This window comes from Panulirus ornatus, chromosome 46 (assembly GCF_036320965.1).
Source record: "Panulirus ornatus isolate Po-2019 chromosome 46, ASM3632096v1, whole genome shotgun sequence".
Classification (NCBI taxonomy): Eukaryota; Metazoa; Arthropoda; class Malacostraca; order Decapoda; family Palinuridae; genus Panulirus; species Panulirus ornatus.
Window position 1 is genome coordinate 41,199,954 of NC_092269.1, and position 24,968 is coordinate 41,224,921.

Below are 24,968 nucleotides of genomic sequence, written 5' to 3' on the forward strand. Positions count from 1 at the left end.
GTGTGATTAAATATTCATAACTACCTATCTGTGTATACTGGGGGCAAGTTTACATTCACATGGTTTCAGCATTCTTCCTCTCATTTCTTAAAAAACAGATTTTGACATTTTTAATATTCAACCAACACTGCATTCGTCACCTACTCACTTCAACTTGTTTAATTTAACCACTATTCTACAGTTATATCTTTCTTCATACTTGATCACCATTTCCTGTGTTAACAAGGCAGTGCCAGGAACAGATGAAGAAAAGGCTGCATCTGCTCACATTCATTCTCTAGCTGTTGTGTGCAATGCAACGAAACCACAGCTACCTATGCAGAATCAGGCCCCATGGACAATTCTATGGTTTACCCTGGCCACTTCACATCCCAGTTCAGTTGAATGATAGCAAGTCAACCCCACTGCACAACATTGTTCCGATTCACTCTATCCCATGCACGCCTTTTACAGTCCTGCATGGTCAGGCCTCAGTTGCTCAAAATCTTTCTCACTCCAAACTTCTATCCCCAATTTCATCTCATTTTCCTTGTTCCTTCTACTTCTGACACATATGTCCTCTTTATGTCATCCTTCCTCCATTCATTCTACCCATATGTCCAAACCATTTCAGCACACCCTCTTGAGCTCTTTCAACCACACTCATTTTTTTTGTACCACCTCTCTCTTACCCTTTCATTACTTACTCCATCAAACAGGAAAACATACAATAAAAGGCTACATTCCTTCACACTCAGTCTCTACCTGTCATGCGTAATGTAACTAAACCACAACTCCCTCACCACATCCAGGCCCCACAGACCTTTCCATGGTTTAACCATTAAATATATATATATCCACTCATGTTCTGTCAAAGGACTGAACCAGGGTATGTGATGCGTCAGGGTTAAACCAAGGAAAGGTCTGTGGGGCCTGGATGTGTATAGGCTGCTGTGGTTTTGATGCATTACACATGACAGGTATAGTGAGTGTGAATGAATGTGGCCTTCTCTGTCTGTTTTCCTGGCACTACCTCGCTGAAGCAGTGGGCAGCAATGCTGTTTCCTTTTGGGATGGTGCCAGGAATGGATTGAAGGGAAGCAAGTATGAATAAATACATGTTTTTCTTTTCTTTATTATACTTAACCAGCGTCTCCCCCAAGGTAGCGCAAGGAAACAGACGAGGAATGGCCCAACCCACCTACATACATATATATACACATAAACACCCTCAACTGCACTTATACATTTCAAAGTATACATACATATGCATACATAGTCATATACATATATACACATGTACATATCTATAATTGATGCCTTCATCCATTCCCATCGCCACCCCACCACACACGAAATAGCATCCCCCCTCCAGCGAGGTAGCGCTAGGAACAGACAAAAAAGGGCCACATTTGTTCACACTCAGTCTCTACCCATCATGTGTAAGGCACTAAAACCAAAGCTCCCTTTCCACATCCAGGTCCAACAAAACTTTCCATGGTTTACCCCAGACGCTTCACATGCCTTGGTTCAATCCAGTGATAGCATGTCGATCCCGGTATACCACATTGTTCCAATTCACTTCATTTCTTGTACGCTTTTCACCTTCCAGTATGTTCAGGCCCCGATCACTCAAAATCTTTTTGCACTCCATCCTTCCATCTCCAATTTGGTCTCCCACTTCTCCTCGTTCCCTCCACCTCTAACACATATATCCTCTCTGTCAATCTTTCCTCACTCATCCTCTCCATATGTCCAAACCATTTCAACACACCTGCTCTCACCACACTCTTTTTTTTACCACATATATCTCTTACCCTTTCATTACTTACTCGATCAAACTACCTCACACAACACCCTTTCATTACTTACTCGATCAAACTACCTCACACAACATATTGTCCTCAAACATTTCATTTCCAGCACATCCACCCTCCTCCACACAACCCTATCTATAGCCCATGCCTTGCAACCATATAACATTGTTGGAATCACTATTCCTTCAAATATACCTGTTTTTGCTCTCCGAGATAACGTTCTCGCCTTCCACACATTCTTCAATGGTCCTAAACCTTTGCCCCCTCCCCCACCCTGTGACTCACTTCCACTTTCATGGTTCCATCAGCTGCTAAGTCCACTTCCAAATATCTAAAACACTTCACTTCCAGTTTTTCTCCATTCAAACTTACCTCCCAATCAATTTATTCCTCAACCCTACTGAACCTAATAAAGTTGCTCTTATTCACATTTACTCAACTTTCTTCTTTCACTCACTTTACCAAACTCAGTCACCAACTTCTGCAGTTTCTCACCCGAATCAGCCACCAGCGCTGTATCATCAGAGAACAACTGACTCACTTCCCAAACCCTCTCATCCACAACAGACTGCATACTTATCCCTCTCTCAAAACTCTTGTATTCACCTCCCTAACAACCCCATCCATAAACAAATTAAACAAACATGGAGACATCATGCACTCCTACCACAAACTGACATTCACTGGGAGCCAATCACTTTCCTCTCTTCCTCCTCGTACACATGCCATACATCCTTGGTAAAAACTTTTCACTGCTTCTAGCAACTTGCCTCCCACATCATATACTCTTAAAACCTTCCACAAAGCATAACTATCCACCCTATCATATGCCTTCCCCAGATCCATGAATGCTACACACAAATCCATTTGTTTTTCTAAGTATTTCTCACATACATTCTTCAAAAAAAACACCTGATCCATACATCCTCTACCACTTCTGAAATCACACTGCTTTTCCCCAATATGATGCTCTGTACATGCTTTCACCCTCTCAATCAATACCCTCCCATATAATTTCCCAAGAATACTCAACAAACTTATGGCTCTGTAATTTGAACACTCATCTTTATCCCCTTTGCCTTTGTACAATGGCACTATGCATGAATACCACCAATCCTCAAGTACTTCACCATGAACCTTACATACATTGACTATTCTCACCAACCAGTCAACAACACAGTCACCCCTTTTTAATAAATTCCACTGCAATAATATCCAAACCCGTCACATTGCTGGCTTCCATCTTCCGCAAAGCTTTCACTACCTCTTCTCTGTTCACCTAACCATTCTCCCTAACACTCTCACTTCGCATGCCACCTTGACAAAAACACCCTACATCTGCCACTCTATCATCAAACACATTCAAAAAAACCTTCAAAATACTTACTCCATCTCCTTCTCACTTCATCATTAATTGTTATTACCTCCCCATTTGCCCTCTTCACCCATGTTCCCATTTGTTCTCTTGTCTTATGCACTTTATTTACCTCCTTCTAAAACATTTTTCATTTCCCCTAAAATGTAATGATTCTCTTACCTCATCTCTCATTTGCCCTCTTTTTCACCTCTTGCACCTTTCTCTTAACCTCTTGCCACTTTCTTTTATACACCTCCCAGTCGTTTGCACTACTCCCCTGCAAAAATCAACCGAACGCTTCTCTTTTTTCTTTCGCTAACAATCTTACTTCTTCATCCCTTTCTAATCTGCCCATCTCCCACCTTTCTCACACCACATCCATCTTTTGCACAAGCTATCACTGCTTTACTAAATACCTTCCATTCCTCCCACACTCCCCTTACATCATTTGCTCTCACCTTTTTCCATTCTGCACTCAATCTCTCCTGGTACTTCCTCACACAAGTCTCCTTTCCAAGCTCACTTACTCTCACTACTCTATTCACCCTATATTCTCACTTCCTTTCTGAAAACCTCTACAAATATTCACCTTTGCATCCACAAGATAATGATCAGACATCCTTCCAGTAGCACCTCTCAGTATATCAACAACCAAATGTCTCTCTTTCATGTGCCTATCGATTAGCACACAGTCCAATAATGCTCTCTGGCCATCTCTCCTACTTACTTATGTATATTTCTCTTTTTACACCAGGTATTTCTAATCACCAGCCCTTTTTCAGCACATAAATCTACAAGCTCTTCACCATTTCCATTCACAACACTGAACACCCCATGTACCCCAACTATACCCTCAACTGCCAAATTACTCACCTTTGCATTCAAATACTCCATTACTATATATAACCTGGTCTCGTGCATCAAAATTGCTAACACACTCACTCAGCTGCTCCCAGAACACTTGTCTCTCATGATCTTTCTTCTCATGACCAAGTGCATAGGCAACAATAATCACCCATCTCTCTCCATCCATTTTCAGTTTTACCCATATCAATCTAAAGTTTACTTTCTTACACTCTATCACATACTCCCACAACTTGTGCTTCAGGAGTACTACTCCTTCCTTTGCACTTGTTCTCTCACCAACCCCTGACTTTACTCCCAAGACATTCCATAAAAACTCTTCCCCTTTACCCTTGAGCTTCATTTCACTTAAAGCCAAAACATCCAGCTTCCTTTCCTCAACCATACTACCTATCTTTCCTTTTTCTCATCTTGGTTACATCCAAACACATTTAGACACCCCAATCTGAGCCTTCGAGGATGAGCACTCCCCACATGACTCCTTCTTCTGTTTCCCCTTTTAGAAAGTTAAATACAAGGAGGAGAGGGTTTCTAGCCCCCCAATCCCACCCCCTTTAGTCGCCTTTACGACACGCAGGAATATGTGGGAAGTATTCTTTCTCCCCTATCCCCTTTCTCCAGGCATGCAAGGAATAGAGTGAATTGGAACAATGTGGTATACCGAGGTCAACGTGCTGTCAATGGATTGAACCAGGGCATGTAAAGCGTCTGGGGTAAACCATGGAAAGTTTTGTGGGGCCTGGATGTGGAAAGCGAGCTGTGGTTTTGGTGCATTACACATGACAGATAGAGACTGAGTGTGAACGAATGTGGCCTTTGTTGTCTTTTCCTACAGCTACCTCATGCGCACGTGGGGGGAGAGGGGAGCCATTTCATGTGTGGCGGGGTGGCGGCAGGAATGGTCAAAGGCAGCATGTATGAATATGTACGTGTATAAATGTATATGACTATGTATGTATATGTATGTATACACTGAAATGTATAGGTATGTATGTGTGCATGTGTGGGCGTTTATGTATATACATGTGCATGTGGGTGGCTTGGGCCATTCTTTCGTCTATTTCCTTGCGCTAACTCGTTAACGCGGGAGACAGCAATATTATATTATCATTATTATCATTATTCTACTTTCTCGCTGTCTCAACCCTACTGTATCTAATAACCTTGCTCTTACACAGCAATATTTTTTTTTTTTTTTTTTTATACTTTGTCGCTGTCTCACGCGTTTGCGAGGTAGCGCAAGGAAACAGACGAAAGAAATGGCCCAACCCCCCCCCATACACATGTATATACATACGTCCACACATGCAAATATACATACCTACACAGCTTTCCATGGTTTACCCCAGACGCTTCACATGCCTTGATTCAATCCACTGACAGCACGTCAGCCCCGGTATACCACATCGCTCCAATTCACTCTATTCCTTGCCCTCCTTTCACCCTCCTGCATGTTCAGGCCCCGATCACACAAAATCTTTTTCACTCCATCTTTCCACCTCCAATTTGGTCTCCCTCTTCTCCTCGTTCCCTCCACCTCCGACACATATATCCTCTTGGTCAATCTTTCCTCACTCATCCTCTCCATGTGCCCAAACCACTTCAAAACACCCTCTTCTGCTCTCTCAACCACGCTCTTTTTATTTCCACACATCTCTCTTACCCTTACGTTACTCACTCGATCAAACCACCTCACACCACACATTGTCCTCAAACATCTCATTTCCAGCACATCCATCCTCCTGCGCACAACTCTATCCATAGCCCACGCCTCGCAACCATACAACATTGTTGGAACCACTATTCCTTCAAACATACCCATTTTTGCTTTCCGAGATAATGTTCTCGACTTCCACACATTCTTCAAGGCCCCCAGCAATAAAGTATAATAAATAAAAAATAAATCAAAATTGATAATAGAGAATTCTTCAGGAAATGAACTGTACATGCATTAATTGATATATTATAGGCTTCTTGTAGCTTAGTAGGGAAAAAATAAAATTAATAATAATGATGAAAGTTTACATTGGTCTTCATGTAAACATTACCTATTTGACGTTCCCAAAAGGGGTGTTACATTTGGAGATGAAAGGGACTGAGACATGGCAGGCTTCCCTGGGGCTCCAGGGGCACGAATGAAATCATTGTCATCATTTTCCAGAGATGGCAGCTTCCACTGAGGTAAACGGCTTCCTTGTTGCTAAAATAAATAAATGGACAGGATTTAACAATTTCAATACCTTAATAAGTCTTAATAATACTATGATAATCTTTTCACAAACATAAAATGAGATGTGCCAAAATGTAAGGGTAAGTAACCACTTACCACATGCTGCTGACCATAATATGAACAAGAAACCCTTGGGCTTTCAGTTCCGAAATATTTCTATTTTTTTTTTTTTTTCAAATGGTGTAAATCCCTAGATAACAGAGCAGAGGCAGGATATTTGACCTTGTGCTAACCCTGCATTAAATCAAACATGTAATTACCTATTCATATCTCTGATGACTATTCCAACTGGAACTCCCTTAAGGAGGTGGTCACGGCAGTAAAGTCTCCATGACAGATGGACTCAAGTGCCGCTTCTTAGCCTTTAGCGCCTCACCCTCAACAGGCCACTGGCAAAGGGCACACTAGTGCAGTGTTTGCAGAAGCTCCCACTCAATGTTCCTACTTACTACTACTACCTAATGTGTCTACCTAATGCTCCTCCCTACTCTTCCCTAATGTTTCTACCTAATGCTCCTGTTTAGTTGCTCCTACCTCATACTACTATTTTGCCAAAAGGCAGGGCTAATACATAGAGCTCACCTCATGAAAATCTAGTTATGAAGAATGAGCTGTGTGAATTAAGTGTTGTCAAGCATGTGTAACAAGAAGAGATTGTATGTTTGTGGACAGAAAGCCAGTAGTCCACATATGGGTGAGGCAGAAAGGAAAGACAGCTACATGGGTCAGTGGAGTGCAACTTGAGAACCACTGAAAAGCTGGCTCGCTACACAACTGTCATCAATCCTCCCGATATCCAGGCAGGTAGTACTGGTAACATACCTACCTGGTCGTTGGCTCCAAAATTTTCAAATAAAACCTAAGTCCCATAACTGAAAAGGTTATACAAAACATGCTCCTCAATGCATGTTAAAAATAACGAACCTCCCCATGAAACATAAATACATGCAATCAAGACACCATATTAATCCTCACAAAAATGTCAAATTTTTTTCTATGATATTCAACTAACTTTCCTACCTCAGCATGCTAGCATCAGGAACATATAAACAACGGTCTCATTTATACACATCTACTCTCTAGCTCCCATGTATTATGTACTGAAACAAGAGCGTAGCATCCACAGCCAACCCTTACTGATTATTTCAGTTTACCATGACTCTTTCATATGTCATATGTTAATTGATAGGCGTGTAAAAGATAGACTTTTGGATGTTAATGTGCTGAGAGGGGCAGCTGGAGGGATGTCTGATCACTATCTTGTGGATGAGAAGGTGAAGATTTGTAGAGGTTTTCAAAGAGAAGAGAAAATGTTGGGAGAAAGAGTGGTGAGAGTGAGCTTGAAAAGGACACTTGTATGAGGAAGTACCTGGAGAGATTGAGTGTAGAATGGCTAAAGGTGAGAGTATATGACGTGAGGGGAGTAGATGAGGAATGGAATGTATTTAGGGAAGAAGTGATGGCATGTGCAAAAGATGCATGTGGCATGAGAAAGGTGGAAGGTGGCAGGTTAGAAAGGGTAGTGAGTGGTCAGATGAAGAAGTAAAGTTGTTAATGAAAGAGAAAAGAGAGGAGTTTGGATGATACTTAACAAGGAATGAGGCAAAAAGTACTATCTACAATATGTTTACTACACCTGAGTTGCCAGATATCACTAATGTCCATCAGAAAGGGTCAAGAAATATATGTCGCCCTCATCCATCCTCAGTGCTCCATATAGTCTTGATATCAAATAACGTTTTTTTTCACACATATTTGCCATTTCCCAAATTAGCGAGGTAGCATCAAGAACAGATGACTAACTCTCACAGGGAAATTTCTTCTTCAGTTTCATAAACCTCAATTCCTGTATCCCTGATTACCCCCCACTCTGTACGACAACCTTTTCTTACACATACATCTCACAAACACATGCTTCTGCCCATCTACTCATCCCCCAACCAAACTCACCCCAATATTTATTGCAGCTGGGTTTTCACTAACTGGCATCTGATTGAAGCCACTATACAGCTGATCTGGAAGACTGGGCTTGTTAAAGAATTCATTTTGAGTGCCAGGAGGACCTGTCATATGAGAATGGAGTTGATGCTGGTGATGTTGCTGTTGCTGCTTCACATATAAGGCTTGCTGAGCAGCTATCTGATTCTGTGTGCACAATTATTTTAGAGATCAATTTTCTGTCTTGTTAACAGCATACTTCAGATATTTCAGTATTTTGTTGATTAACACAAGTATTTTCAACTGCTAATTATGTTTAAATACAAATAAAGCAACAAATCAAAAAAATTATCTTGAATAAATGCTGAAATACTACATCAGTAAGACCAGGGATTTATCAGGGTACTTTGGTAAAGGACCCACTGTCCAAAAAGGTTAAAATCAAGAGAAAACAGAGAAAATGTTATTCTCAAATGTTTTTCAAGTATAGAAATAACAAAATCCTGTATTTCAAAGACTGGAAGTCTTAAGCATCATGGCATGAAAACCTTACTGACAGTCCTCACATTAATAAATGTTTCAATTCACTTTCACTTTTGATGATGATATCTGCTATGATAAAAATGTCTGAAATATTATGACAATTTCTTAATGGGATATTTTTATCAAAAATTGGAAAAAATCTGGCTTGTTTTTGATTGGAAGCAGGCTGAAAGTACCCTCATAAATCTGTGACTACTCTATAAAAAGAATGTACATAAAACAAAAGCAGTGACCCTGGTGCTCTTGATCGGTCTGGAAAACAAATGAAGTTAGATATATAAACCTGTAGGTTCTGGATCTGCTGCTTGGTTTTAGTAATATTAATGTTGAGCTGAAGAAGAGTTTGTGAAGAATTTTTGAGGTGAGCCTGAGCTTGCCAAAGGGCTTGTTGCTGGGAAAACTTCTGCAGTACATTGATGTGTGAGAGCATATTATTAAGGAGCATTAGTGTGGTGGGGGCCAAGGGCTGGTTCAGGATCTGAGGGTTGAGGTAGCCCGCCTGCACTGCCATCTGGATGTGCTGCATAAGAGCACGAACATGTGGTGAGTTACCAGATCCACCCTGTTGACAATGGGTCACATTAGTACTGTAAAGGCTAATTATCTTAAAAAAATAAATAATCATAATAATAATAATACTATTTTCATTTTTATTATACTTAGTCACTGTCTCCCACATTAGCGAGGTAGCACAAAAGAATAGCCCAGCCCACCCACATACACAGGCATATGCATATACGCCCACACACGCACATATACATACCTATACATTTCAATGTATACATATATATATATACATACACAGGCATATACATATATAAACATATACATATCCATACTTGATGCATTCATCCATTCCCGTCACCACCCTGCCACACATGAAATGGCACCCCCTCCCCCACATGCGCACGGGGTAGCGCTAGGAAAAGACAACAAAGGCCCCATTCGTTCACTCAGTCTTTAGCTGTCATGTGTAATGCACCGAAACCACAGCTCCCTTTCCACATCCACGCCCCACACAACTTTCCATGGTTTACCCCCAGATGCTTCACAAGCCTTGGTTCAATCCACTGACAGCATGTAGACCCCGGTATACCACATTGTTCCAATTAACTCTATTCCTTGCACACCTTTCAACCTCCTGTATGTTCAGGCCCTGATGGTTCAAAATCTTTTTCACTCCATCCTTCCCCCTTCAATTTGATCTCCCACTTCTCGCTCCCTCCACCTCCGACACATATATCCTCTTGGTCAATCTTTCTTCACTCATTCTCACCATGTGACCAAACCATTTCAAAACACCCTCTTCTGCTCTCTCAACCACACTCTTTTTATTACCGCACATCTCTCTTACCCTATCATTACTTACTCGATCAAACCACTTCACACCATATATTGTCATCAAACATCTCATTTCCAACACATCCACCCTCCTGCGCACAGCTCTATCCATAGCCCACGCCTCGCAACCATACAACATTGTGGGAACCATTATTCCTTCAAACATACCCATTTTTGCTTTCCGAGACAATGTTCTCGACTTCCACACATTTTTCAAGGCTCCCAGAATTTTCGCCCCCTCCCCCACCCTAAGATTCACTTCCACTTCCATGGTTCCAACCACTGCCAAATCCACTCCCAGATATCTAAAACACTTCACTTCCTCCACTTTTTCCCCATTCAAACTTACCTCGCAATTGACTTGACCCTCAACCCTACTGTACCTAATAACCTTGCTCTTTTTCACATTTACTCTTAACTTTCTTCTTTCACACACTTTACCAAACTCAGTCACCAACTTCAGCAGTTTCTCACATGAATCACCCACCAGCGCTGTATCATCAGCGAACAACAACTGACTCACTTCCCAAGCTCTCTCATCTACAACAGACCTCATACTTGCCCCTCTTTCCAAAACTCTTGCATTCACCTCCCTAACAACCCCATCCATATACAAATTAAACAACCATGGAGACATCACACACCCCTGCCGCAAACCTACATTCACTGAGAACCAATCACTTTCTTCTCTTCCTACACGTACACATGCCTGACATCCTTGATAAAAACTTTTCACTGCTTCTAACAACTTGCCTCCCACACCATATATTCTCAATACCTTCCACAGAGCATCTCTATCAACTCTTATCATATGCCTTCTCCAGATCCATAAATGCTACATACAAATCCATTTGCTTTTCTAAGTATTTCTCACATACATTCTTCAAAGCAAACACCTGATCCACACATCCTCTACCACTTCTGATACCACACTGCTCTTCCCCAATCTGATGCTCTGTACATGCCTTCACCCTCTCAATCAACACCCTCCCATAGAATTTCCCAGGAATACTCAATAAACTTTTTTTTTTTTTTATACTTTGTCGCTGTCTCCCGCGTTTGCTCTGTAATTTGAGCACTCACCTTTGTTCCCTTTGCCTTTGTGCAATGGCACTATGCAAGCATTCCGCCAATCCTCAGGCACCTCACCATGAATCATACATACATTAAATAACCTTACCAACCAGTCAACAATACAGTCACCCCTTTTTTAATAAATTCCACTGCAATACCATCCAAACCCACTGCCTTGCCGGCTTTCATCTTCCGCAACTTTTACTACCTCTTCTCTGTTTACCAAATCATTTTCCCTAACCCTCTCGCTTCGCACACCACCTCGAGCAAAACACCCTATATCTGCCACTCTATCATCAAACACACTCAACAAACCTTTAAAATACTCACTCCATCTCCTTCTCACATCACCACTACTTGTTATCACCTCCCCATTAGCCTCCTTCGCTGAAGTTCCCATTTGTTCCCTTGTCTTACGCACTTTATTTACCTCCTTCCAAAACGTCTAATTCTCCCTAAAATTTAATGATACTCTCTCACCCCAACTCTCATTTGCTCTCTTTTTCACCTCTTGCACCTTTCTCTTGGCCTCCTGCCTCTTTCTTTTATACATCTCCCACTCATTTGCATTATTTCCTTGCAAAAATCATCCAAATGCCTCTCTCTTCTCTTTCACTAATAATCTTACTTCTAATATTAATAATAATAGTAATCCGGGCATGTGAAGCATCTGGGGCAAATCATGGAAAGTTTTGTGGGTCCTGGATGTGGAAAGGTAACTGTGGTTTTGGTGCATTACATATGACAGCTTGAGACTGAGTGTGAAAGAATGTGGCCTTTGTTGTCTTTTCCTGATGATACCTCACACACGCGCAAGGGGAAAGGGGGTGCCATTTCACGTGTGACAGGGTGGCGACAGGAATGAATAAGGGCAGCAAGTATGAATTATGTACATGCGTATATATGTATATGTCTTGTATGTATATATATGTATAAGTTCAAATGTACAAGTTTGTATATGTGCGTGTGTGGATGTGTATGTGTATACATTTGTATGTGGGAGGATTGGGCCATTCTTTCGTCTGTTTCCTTGCGCTACCTCGCTAACGCGGGAGACAGTGACAAAGTATAATAAATAATAACATTGAAAAGTTTAGGCATCCCTGGTGATAGGGGAGAGAGAATACTTCCCACGCATTCCTCACGTGTTGTAAAAGGCGACTAAACGGGACGAGAGCGGGGGGCTAGAAACCCTCCTCTCCTTATATTTTAACTTTCTAAATGGGGAAACAGAAGGAGGAGTCACGCAGGGAGTGCTCATCCTCCCCAAAGGCTCAGATTGGGTTGTCTAAATGTGTGTGGATGTAACCAAGATGAGAAAAAAGGAGAGATAGGCAGCATGTTTGAGGAAAGGAACCTGGATGTTTTGGCTCTTGAGTGAAACGAAGCTAAAGGGTAAAGGGGAAGAGTGGTTTGGGAATGTCTTGGGACTAAAGTCAGGTGTTGGTAAGAGGACAAGAGCAAAGGAAGGAGTAGCACTACTCTTGACACAGGAGTGGTGGGAGTATGTGATAGAGTGTAAGAAAGTAAACTCTAGATTGATATGGGTAAAACTGAATGTGGATGGAGAGAGAGGGGTGATTATTGGTGCATATGCACCTGGGCATGGGAAGAAAGATCATGAGAGGCAAGTGTTTTGGGAGCAGCTGAGTGAGTGTGTTAGTAGTTATGATGCACGTGACTGGGCTATAGTGATGGGTAATTTGAATGCAAAAGTGAGTAATGTGGCAGTTGAGGGAATAACTGGTGCACATGGGGTGTTCAGTGTTGTAAATGGAAATGAAGAGCTTGTAGATTTATGTGCTGAAAAAGGACTGGTGACTGGGAATACCTGGCTTAAAAAGCGAGATATACATAAGTATACGTATGTAAGTAGGAGAGATGGCCAGAGAGCGTTATTGGATTACGTGTTAATTGACAGGCGCGCAAAAGAGAGACTTTTGGATGTTAATGTGCTGAGAGGTGCAACTGGAGGGATGTCTGATCATTATCTTGTGGAGGCTAAGGTGAAGATTTGTATGGGTTTTCAGAAAAGAAGAGTGAATTTTGGGGTGAAGAGGGTGGTGAGAGTAAGTGAGCTTGGGAAGGAGACTTGTGTGAGGAAGTACCAGGAGAGACTGAGTACAGAATGGAAAAAGGTGAGAACAATGGAAGTAAGGGGAGTGGGGGAGGAATGGGATGTATTTAGGGAATCAGTGATGGATTGCGCAAAAGATGCTTCTGGCATGAGAAGAGTGGGAGGTGGGTTGATTAGAAAGGGTAGTGAGTGGTGGGATGAAGAAGTAAGATTATTAGTGAAAGAGAGAGGAATTTGGACGATTTTTGCAGGGAAAAAATGCAATTGAGTGGGAGATGTATAAAAGAAAGAGACAGGAGGTCAAGAGAAAGGTGCAAGAGGTGAAAAAGATGGCAAATGAGAGTTGGGGTGAGAGAGTATCATTAAATTTTAGGGAGAATAAAAAGATGTTCTGGAAGGATGTAAATAAAGTGCGTAAGACAAGGGAGCAAATGGGAACTTCAGTGAAGGGTGCAAATGGGGAGGTGATAACAAGTAGTGGTGATGTGAGAAGGAGATGGAGTGAGTATTTTGAAGGTTTGTTGAATGTGTTTGATGATAGAGTGGCAGATATAGGGTGTTTTGGTCGAGGTGGTGTGCAAAGTGAGAGGGTTAGGGAAAATGATATGGTAAACAGAGAAGAGGTAGTAAAAGCTTTGCGGAAGATGAAAGACGGCAAGGCAGCAGGTTTGGATGGTATTGCAGTGGAATTTATTAAAAAAGGGGGTGACTGTATTATTGACTGGTTGGTAAGGTTATCTAATGTATATATGACTCATGGTGAGGTGCCTGAGGATTGGCAGAATGCGTGCATAGTGCCATTGTACAAAGGCAAAGGGGATAAGAGTGAGTGCTCAAATTACAGAGGTATAAGTTTGTTGAGTATTCCTGGTAAAAAGAGAGATATACATAAGAATACATATGTAAGTAGGAGAGATGGCCAGAGGCGTTATTAGTTTATGTGTTAATTGATAGGCGCATGAAAGAGAGACTTTTGGATGTTAATGTGCTGAGAGTTGCAACAGGAGGGATGTCTGATCATCATCTTGTGGAGGCGAAGGTGAAGATTTGTAGAGGTTTTCAGAAAAGAAGAGAGAATGTTGGGGTAAAGAGTGGTGAGAGTAAGTGAGCTTGGGAACGAGACTTGTGTGAGGAAGTACCAGGAGAGACTGAGTACAGAATGGAAAAAAGTGAGAACAAAGTACGTAAGGGGAGTGGGGGAGGAATGGGATGTATTTAGGGAAGTAGTGGACTGCGCAAAAGATGCTTGTGGGAGGTAATGCACCAAAACCACAGCTCCCTATCCACATCCAGGCCTTACAAAACTTTTCATTATTTACCCCCAGACATTTCACATGCCCTGGTTCAGTCCACTGACAGCACTGACAGCACTATCTTGAAAAAATATCCTCACAGCTTCTAACAGTTATTCTCCCATACCTGATATCTGTAACAATTTTCACTAAGTGCCTCTATCAATCTTAAGTTACCTCTACTACCAGAAACATCATAAGACAAATACTTCCTTTTCTTTTAAATATTTCTCACCCACAATTTTCAGAAAATAACTAATTCATACATACTCCATCAATCCAAAAACCATACTGTTTCTCTCCAGTCTGATGCACTGTACATGCCACCACCTTCTCAATTATCCCTCTCCAGATAACCTTCCAGGTACACTCATCAACAAAGTCATCTTCATATTTTTCTTCTTGGCCATATACAGTGGTACATACATTCTACCAATCCTCAGGTCCCTCACCATAATCCATACCTACAATCAAAGCCCCAGTATATCTATTAACAACATCCCTTTTCTGAAGAAATTCTACTCCAGCCACCTTGCCACATTTCATCTTACACAAGGCTTTCACCACATCTCTCTTCATCAAATCACAGATCATAACTCACTTCACACACCTTCCTGATACAAACACCCTACATCTGCCACCCTATTATCAAACAAACTCAAAAATGCTTCACAGTATTCACACCACCTCATCTAACCAATGCCTGTTACCACATCCCTTCACTAATGTTTCCAAATGTTTTCTTGTTCTGCTATCACTATAAAGCTCCTTCCAAAACATTTCCTTATTCTCCCTGAATTCTGCTGATGAACACCTTAACTCTCATTTGCCCTCTTTTTCAGTCCCTGCACCTTCCTCTTGACCTCCTGCCATTTTCTCTTGTAGATCTAATTGCTCAAACTCCTTCCTCATGGAATAGAACAAAGAACTCTTTTCTCTATTACTAGCAATTCAACCTTGTCATCCCATCACTCTATCATTTCTCATTTGCCCAACTTCTAGCTTCCACAGACTAAACACAATTCTCTTCAGACCAAACACAATTCTCTTGCACATAGCAGCACTACTTCCCTACATACTTTCTATTTCTCACCTCCCTGTGAGCCTTGTTTACTCCTATCTCTTGCCATTCTATCCTGTCATCTCTTCACAATAACCATTTTCTGAAGCTTCCTTATTTTAACCATCCTCTTCTCACCCATATCATTTCCTTTTAACCAGATGCCTCTACAAGTCTTCAACCTCATCTCCAGCTAATGACCAGAATTCCTACCTGCTGCCTCTCTCAGCACATGCACATCCAAGAGTCTCACTTTTGCAAGTAAATCAATTAGAATGTAAACCAATAATGCTTGCTTATCATCTTTCCTACTCCACGTACATTAAAGTATGTCTCTCTCTTAAAACCAGGTATTCCCAATAACCAGTCCTTTTTCAGCACACAGCTCCACAAGCTGTTCATCATAGGCATTCATGTCACAGAATACTTCCCCCACTCCAATTACACCCTTAATTTCATGTTACCAACTTTTGCATTAAAATCACCAATCAATAATATCTGACCTTTACCATCAAAATTTCAGATACACTAACACAACCCCAAATCATTTTCCTCTCAGCATCATTCTTCCTGAAGCCAGATGCATAAACAAATAATCATCCACTTCTTGTAATCCTCATTTTTTCAAAACTTTATCAGTCTATGACCCAAATCCTTACCCTCTTTCACATCCCCCCCATTACATCCTCAAATGCCACATTTTATCTTCAAATCACCTTACATCCTCAAATGCCACATTTCATCTTCAAATCACCTATCAATAATACTTTAACCTAACATCAAAACTTCTGACACACTCGCACAACTGCCCCAAAAACACTTGACTCTATGCAAAAAACAAATAATAATCCACATCTTGTATTCCACTTTTTTTCTTCACTAGATCAGTCTAGGACCCAATTCCTTACCTTCCTTCATACATTCTCATAACTCCTCCTTCAGCAGAAGAGCTATCCTTTCCTCAGCTTTCACATTCACACTATCCCCTGACTATATACCCCTATGATATTCTCATACCATCCTTCCCCTTTACCATACAACTTCTGTTTCATTCAAAGACAGAATATCCAAGTTCCTTTCCTCAAACATACTACTGGAGTCTCCCTTCTCTTCTTGGTTACATCCAAACATATTCGCTGCTTGCCTCCTCCTGTCCCAACTTTAGAAACTGAAAAATAAAAAAGGGGAGGGTTTCTGACCCCAAGCTCCTGCCTTCTACGATATACAGAGAATATGTGGCAAGTATTCTCTCTCTTCTATCCCAATATATCGTTTCTGCCCTATCCCCTGGGATAAATATTATTATTACCACTACCCCAAGACCTCTTCCCCAAAGAATCCTGCAGCTTCAAGGGGGCATTACAATCACTTGCAGGGACAGGCAGGACTTTACTGGAGTGTATTCAGATTATACACAGGAAACAGCACTGCTACCCTTTGCTTCAGTGAAGTAGCACCAGGAGAACAGACAAAAAAGACCACCTTCGTTCACACTCAGTCTCTAGCTGTCATGTGTATTGCACCTAAACCACTGCTTCCTATCCACATCCAGGCCCCACAAATCTTTCCATGGTTTACCCCAGACAATTCACATGCCCTGGTTCAGTCAACTGAAAGCATGTCGACCCTGCTATGCCACATCATTCCAATTCACTCTGTTCCTTGCACGCCTTTCACCCTCCTTATGTTCAGGCCCCAATTGCTCAAAATCTTTTTCGCTTCTTCCTTCCAGCTCCAATTTGGTCCCCTGCTTCTCCTTGCTCCCTTCACCTCTGACACATATATCTTCTTTGTCAATCTTTCCTCTCATTCTCTCCATAAGTCCAAAGCATTTCAACAAACCTTCTTCTGCTCCCTCAACCATACTCTTTTTCTTTCCACACATCTCTCTTCACCTTTCATTACTTGCCCAATCAAACCACCTCACACCATATATTGTCCTCAAACATTTCATTTCCAACACATCCACCCTCCTCCGTACTAGCCTATTTACAGCCCATGCCTCGTAACCATGTAACATTGTTGGAACTACCATTCCTTCAAACATACCCAATTTTGCTCTCCTGGGTAACATTCTCTCCTTCCAAACATTCATCAATGCTCCCAGAACCTTTGCCCCCTCCTCCTCCCTCTGACTCACTTCTGCTTCCATGTTTCCATTTGCTTATAAGTCCACTCCCTGATATCTAAAAACTTCACCTACTCCAGTTTTTCTCCATTCAAACTTACATCCCAATTAACTTGTCCCTAAACCCTGCTGAACCTAATAACCTTGCTAATAACCTTGCTCTTATTCACATTTACTCTCAACTTTCTTTCCACACACTTTTCCTAACTCAGTCACTAGCTTCTGCAGTTTCTCACTCTAATCAGCCACTACAGATGTATCATCAGTGAACAACTGACTCACTTCCCAGACCCTCTCATCTCCAACAGACTGCATACTCGCCCCTCTCCAAAACTCTTGCATTTAACTCCCTAACCATCCCATCCATAAACAAATTAAACAACCATGGGGACATCACACACCCCTGCTGCAGACCAACAACATTCACTGGAAACCAATCACTCTCATCTATTCCTACTCAAACACATGCTTTACATTCTTGATAAAAACTCTTCACTGCTTCTAGCAACATACCTCCCACACCATATACTCTTAAGACCTTCCACAAAGCATCTCTAACAACTATGTATAATGTTTACACTTACTTGAGAAGCAAATTGCAAGTGGTGTGGTGCTGCAGGGAAGCGTTGCTGGAAGTTGGGATTACTTATGTCAAAAGGAGCATGTTCTTCCAAAGGAGGATTGCGCCAAGCATCTCCTCCACCACCACCACCAGTTACCCCACGGCTGCCTAGTTCCATCAGAGTGTCATCTAGACCCATGTTATTGTTGCGAAGTGCAGCTTCAATGTCTTCCTTCTGTTGGAAAGGAAATGGAAGGTAAGTTGGAAAAAATGGAAATCATAAATCTTAAATCTACATTCAGGGTACGATTAATGTCCTGAATAAATTTCTACACGTTACAAGCTATTCATAAGATTATCATCTATCAACAAAGCAAGGAAAACTCTAATCATAAATGAGAAAAACAAAGTTCCCTTCATAACTGCTGGAGAGACGGCATACCTACAAGGAGATTTTGGAAAGAGGCAGGATTAGCAGACTGCGTTCACTACACGTGCCTCTTCTTTAGCAATGCCCATTCCCAACTGCAACACATTTAGCATAATTGCCTTCTTAGGTTTCATTTTCTGGCCTTCTGTTAGTGGATTTAGTTCTAATTCCAAAAAGTATTATCTATACATAATATGAAAACACATTTGGAGTCACTCTCTCTTAGCGAGGTCTCTCATACTTTTGTTTGGTGCCCTTTTGGTTTATTCCAGCAATACTTGTACATATTATGAGAGTTTCTTTCTCGCAAAGATACTGGATTTTGGATATCATCTTTACTTTCTTTCAGTTTGTTGTCATGCATAAATGATCATACATATTCCTGTTCTTCCAAGGGTTATAGTTCAAAGGCTTCTAACATTTCCATTACATGTTTATTCTCTTAATCTTGCTTGTAGAGCATTTATGAATGCTCTCCAAATCATTAATTTCAGGTGCTTTTCTAAGCAAGTTTAGCTTCACTTGTATAAAATAAATTTCTTCTTCTTCATACATATTTGTCATTCATCTGTCATTCATCCCTTTGTACTCAAGTTTATTATCACACCATAACTAGACGCATATGTAAATTTATTTCAGTATTCCAAATTCAAGCTTTTCAGGTATAATCACTCTTGGGCCTTTCACACTTAATAATCCTGCCTAAGTCTTTTAACACTTTCTTCAACATCTGTAAGAACATCTGGGGGAAAAAAAAGCCTAGTTTGCAACAGTCACCAAGTGTCTTGCTTGTTTTCTAATACTCTTACTTTCTGTTGTGACAAATTGCACAGTTGCCTATCTGGGGTTCATCTAATAGCATTACAAGTAGAAAAAGAGTACCTACAGTAAGACTGTGCCAAAATGGCTCTGCTAGCACATGGCACTCATTCCATGTCTCTCTGCTGCCGCCTCCATTACGTAATTACCTAGATAATCAGCATCTATTATGAAAAATGTGGAGATAATAAGGTGATGGAGAAACTAAAGTTTGTAACTAGGTGATGGACAAACTACTGTTTATAGCTAAGACTTGATTCTATGTTTCAACACAAGGTCATCCATGTGTCAAAATATCTAACATACAGTCTATGCTTTAACTTCATGCTGCTACTACATTTTATCTCAATAAAAGTGCCTATTCTGGGTTCAACTGAGAAAGATTTCAAATACAAGTAAATTTTTCTTTTCAATGCTTCTTTAGTTTTTTCATGTTCATTTCATATTTCTCATGGAAGTATATAAAAACATTTTAGCTTCCTTGCTGGGCCCTCATATACGTTTGTCGTATAATTTTGTTAGGTTTCATGGTTATCATTAACCATTGAAGATTTAAAAAAAAACTCAATGTTTCCTGTCGAGAGGCTTCATTAAAATTTTTTTTTTCTTCAATTTGTTGCCATTCACAGAATATATTTTTCTTTTCTTTCTACATTATAAAGTTTCAGTTCTTTCAGCCTTTCGTAAGTTCCATCTCAGTGATTTTCCACATAACTGCTTCTGAATTCTAAATTAATGACATTTTTTTTCATTGGTATCAACATTATCAGTATTCAATTCTGCTTCCTATGTACACACTGAACATTTTCATCAAACACTCTTCTGTCTCTTGTTATGAAGGTCCTCAAGATCATACGACTCATTACTGTGCTCAATTGTAGTTGTAGTACCTTGTCGGTTTGTTCACTGAATTTTAGTTTCTCATTTATATCCAAATCTTTTAGTTTTCTAATTTTCTAACATCATCTCTACTGGGCCTTCATATGGATTAACCAATGTATTCTAACTTGTTTCATAATTTGTTTGCTTAAGTATATTCTTGTTAAACTCACTTTGGTTCACCTATGCCCATATGGAAATTCTCTCTCATCTTTTTGTATCACCGTTTGTTCAGCTTCAGATATAATCATCTTGTGTACTCAACAAAGCTCCTTACTATGCTTTTCTTTACTGATGATGTCTGATACCAGAGGGAACATCATCTTCCTAATACATAATTCCATTTTAAACTCCTTAAACTTTCTAATGATAGCGAAGATTCCTTGATCCATCCTCACATCTTAACCTCAAAGCTTTGCTAGGCTTCTTTCTCCTGCACAAATGTGTGGTTCACTTTGTCATATGCTCTGGTAAAATATGGAAAAACTTGATCAGTTCTCTTCCCATGCACTAAACTTTCATGAATCATTATTTTGTGCCAAGAACATACAAACAAGTAGTGCCAAGGACAGAAAAAGAAGAGGCCTCATTTGCTCATATCAATTTTCTAGTTGTTGAAAGGAATGCACCATAACCACAGCCCCTCTTCCAAAACCAAGCTCCACATATCATTCCGTAGTTTCACCACGTGCTTCAATAACCCTAGTTCTGTCCACTGACAGCAAGTCGCTCCCTGTATACCACACCACTACATTTCACTCTTATCCTATACATGCCTTTCACCCTCATCCATGTTCAGGTCCTGAGCAATCAGGACCTAATTTAATGCATTTGTCCATCTTCAAATTGGTCTCCTCTCTAATCTCGTGCCCTCAACATCTAACTCATATTTTCACTGTCAACCTCTTCTTATCCATTCATTCATTGTCAAAAAAAAAAAAAAGTTCCTCTCTAGCTCTCAACTTTAATATTCTTATTAACACACCTCTCTCTATAATCTTTTTTACTAGGTCCCACCACATTGTCCACAAACATTTCATATCAATCACATTCACAATCTTCCATATGATCTTAACTATATCTCAAGCCTCACAACCATATACACTTCTGGGACTACTATACCATCAGGTCTATTAGGAGTTAAAAGGATTGACTGAAGACTTGGGTGAGGCAAGAAATTCTGTTTTGGGTAAGCCAGTGTACTAACTGAATGATATAGTGTTCCAAGTCTGTCATTGTTTGGGTTATATCAGGAAGATCTGACACAACTGTGAAGTCTTCAGAAGTGACAGATCATGTGGGAAGACTGAATATTCAAAAAGTTGGCGAAAGAAGTGCTCCTCGAAAAACTCAATATGGAGCTTGAGCCCTACAGAATATAGAAGGTACTCCTTGGGAATGAAATATGTGACATGTATTTTTTTGTTTTGACCAACAACGTATGCACAAAACATTCCCTAATGAAGGCCATTGCAAGTAAAAGGAAAAAGAGCAAGATAAAAAGAACATACAAATTATTCAGGGTCTTGCAGGTGTATGCAAACCTGACTCTTAATGGGGGAAACATTGAGGGAATAGGGGAAGACGAATAAACACAACCAACATACTCTACACATAGAACCGGCCCCCAACACACACACACATATACATACATACACACACACACAAAAGGGAGGGGGGGGTATTCACAATTCTGCTTCGGTAAGAAAAATCATGATGTGATGAAAACCTTTTAGTGACTGGCTCAGAGCAATTAATCAAACAATTTTAAGCAAATATACAAAAACCTTGCAAATCAATGGTATGCTGTATGAAAATTTAAGATTTGTAGATAGTACGCTGAAAACAAACATTTCTCTTCATTTCAATGAGATAGTATCCTTACATTTGATTATCTTTTTTCACCCATAAAATGTCATATATGACACATATGCAAAGGTACTCTTACACTGCATGTTTTTTCTTTAAGGTCTTACTGCATCTTACATTTCAACTTTTGACTAGTGAACTTCTTCCTTGTTCAAGGGGAAAGGCAATAAGTGAAGTGAAGTTGAGGAAACAATGATCAGTGAATTATCATGCTAATAACATAATTCTATAATTCAGGTCAGAGCATGCTATACTTGATTTATGGCCTCTTCTCAAGTGACATACGAATCTTTTTTATTTTCATTTGCCGGTTTAAAGTTCCAGTTTACCATGGAGATGATCCTGTCCATAGATGGATGGTCTAATAAAGATACAATGCTAATTTCTAACTCTTTCAGTTGGGGGGGTTAATCTATAAGTCTTTGGATATTACACAAGGACTAAGCCATATTACCTTGATCATGATTCAAACATGAAAACTACTTCAAGCATTATCATGATGTAAAGACTTATCATTATGTCAAACCTTCACAGGTGAAAAAAAAAAATACCATTCCTAAGCATTTGATACACACTGCTTCCTTTAAATACCCTTACATTCCTTTATGAAAGAAATACAAAGTATATCATAATACAGAAAAATGCCATCTTGTCTGCCACAAGTATGGCATCACACTTTGTGCATCAACAAGAGGGCTCACCCACCAAAACTGGCAACCCTGCTTGTCCATTGCACCTCAATAACATGCCATTCTTCATAATTTATGCTTATTGACACAAAAAACTGAATACCATTATCAAAGTGAAAAATCATTAACATATTCATTAATAAAACATCATGGGTTCAGCAACTGATTTCTTATCACTACTTTTTAAATGACTAAAGCAAAAGAAATTCAAATTTTAAATGTAAAATCAACAGGTCCTGCATCGTCATGACAAGTGCCAGACTCAAGAATGGCCTTATTTCTCACCTTATAACCCATCTCCAGGAGAGTACGAAATTGCTTGCTGTTGTAGATAATGTCTTTTGAGAGACCCTTAGGAACCTGGCAACAAAAATCAAGACCCAGGAGTAAGCAAAGTGCATCTTAGGGGGGGGAATATGTAGTCTGCTAATGCCCCTGTGTGTGTGTGTTATGTGTGTTTGTATTTTTTTTTATACATATTCGCCATTTCCCACTTTAGCGAGGTATTGTTAAAAACAGAGGACTGAGCCTTGAGAGGGAATATCCTCACTCGGCCCCATCTCTGTTCCTTCTTTTGGAAAATAAAAATAAAAAAAATGGTGATCAAACTAGTCCGTAATGAAAGTTTTGAACGTGAAATTCCACTTTAGCAATTCATATAATTCTATTTATCATGTGGTGGATTGTCTCTATGAAACATATCTTGCCACATGTATACAAAAATTACATGTTAAAATTATATGAATTCCTACTGAAGTGTGATTTCACCTTCATATGGGGTGAAAGAATACTTCCCATGTATTCCTCACGTGTCGTAGAAGGCGACTAAAGGGGGCTGGAAACCTCCCCCCTCCCTCTTGTACATAAATTTCTAAAAGGGGAAACAAAAGAAGGAGTCATGCGGGAAGTGCTCATCCTCCTTGAAGGCTCAGACTGGGGTGTCTAAATGTGTGTGGATGTAAACAAGATGAGAAAAAAGGAGAGAGAGGTAATATGTTCAAGGAAAAGAACCTGGATGTTTTGGCTCTTGAGTGAAACAAAGCTCAAGGGGAAAGGGGAGGAGTGGTTTGGGAATGTTTTGGGAGTAAAGTCAGGGGTTGGTGAGAGGACAAGAGCAAAAGGAGTAGCACGACTCATGAAGCAGGAGTAGTGTGAATGTGATAGAATGTAAAAAAGTAAACTCTTGATTGATATGGGTAAAACTGAAAGTGGATGTAGAGAGATGCCTCTGCACCTGGTCATGAAAAGAAAGATCATGAAAGTGTTTTGGGAGCAGCTGAGTGAGTGTGTTAGCAGCTTTGATGCATGAGACCAGGTTACAGTGATGGATGATTTGGATGTGAAGTTGAGTAATGTGGCAGTTGAGGGTATAATTGGTGTACATGGGGTGTTCAGTGTTGTAAATGGAAATGGTGAAGAGCTTGTGGATCTGTATGCTGAAAAAGAACTGATGATTGGGAATACCTGGTTTAAAAAGAGAGGTATACATGAGTATACATATGTAAGTAGGAATAATGGCCAGAGGGCTTTATTGGATTACTTATTAACTGATAGGCATGTGAAAGAGAGACTTTAGGAAGTTAATGTGCTGAGAGGGGCAGATGGAGGGATGTCTGATCGCTATCTTTCAACACACCTCTTCTGCTCTCTCAATCACACACTTTTTATTACCACACATCTTTCTTACCCTTTCATTACTTACTCCATCAAACCACCTCACACCACATATTGTCCTCAAACATTTCATTTCAAACACATCCACCCTCCTCCGCACAATCCTATCTACAGCCCATGCCTCGCAACCATATAACATTATTGGAATCACTATTCCTTCAAACATACCCATTTTTACTTTCCGAGATAACGTTCTCGTCTTCCACAAGTTCTTCAACACTCCCAGAACCTTCACCCCCTCCCCCACCCTGTGACTAACTTCTGCTTCCATGGTTCTATCAGCTGCTAAATCCACTCCAAGATATCTAAAACACTTCACTTCCTCCAGTTTTTCTCTATTCAAACT

The 24,968-nt window shown here is 40.3% G+C and overlaps 1 protein-coding gene across 18 annotated transcripts in view; it reads right to left on the minus strand.

Annotated features, from left to right (window-relative positions):
• gw (trinucleotide repeat containing adaptor protein gawky) overlaps nt 1-24,968 on the minus strand; it is a 172,602-nt gene that overhangs the window by 33,048 nt on the left and 114,586 nt on the right. For 12 of the 18 annotated variants that reach the window (XR_011716097.1, XM_071689300.1, XM_071689304.1 and 9 more), the window contains 5 exons: nt 23,234-23,308; nt 18,285-18,497; nt 9,012-9,290; nt 8,198-8,392; nt 6,066-6,217 (listed from right to left, as the gene is read on the minus strand). Coding sequence is in view for 17 of the 18 variants with exons in the window: in XM_071689300.1 (XP_071545401.1) it covers nt 6,066-6,217; nt 8,198-8,392; nt 9,012-9,290; nt 18,285-18,497; nt 23,234-23,308 (914 nt within the window). In the remaining variant the exon portion in view is untranslated. The remainder of the gene's footprint in view (nt 1-6,065; nt 6,218-8,197; nt 8,393-9,011; nt 9,291-18,284; nt 18,498-23,233; nt 23,309-24,968) is intronic. The other 6 variants (XM_071689305.1, XM_071689302.1, XM_071689311.1 and 3 more) reach the window with 1 other exon arrangement.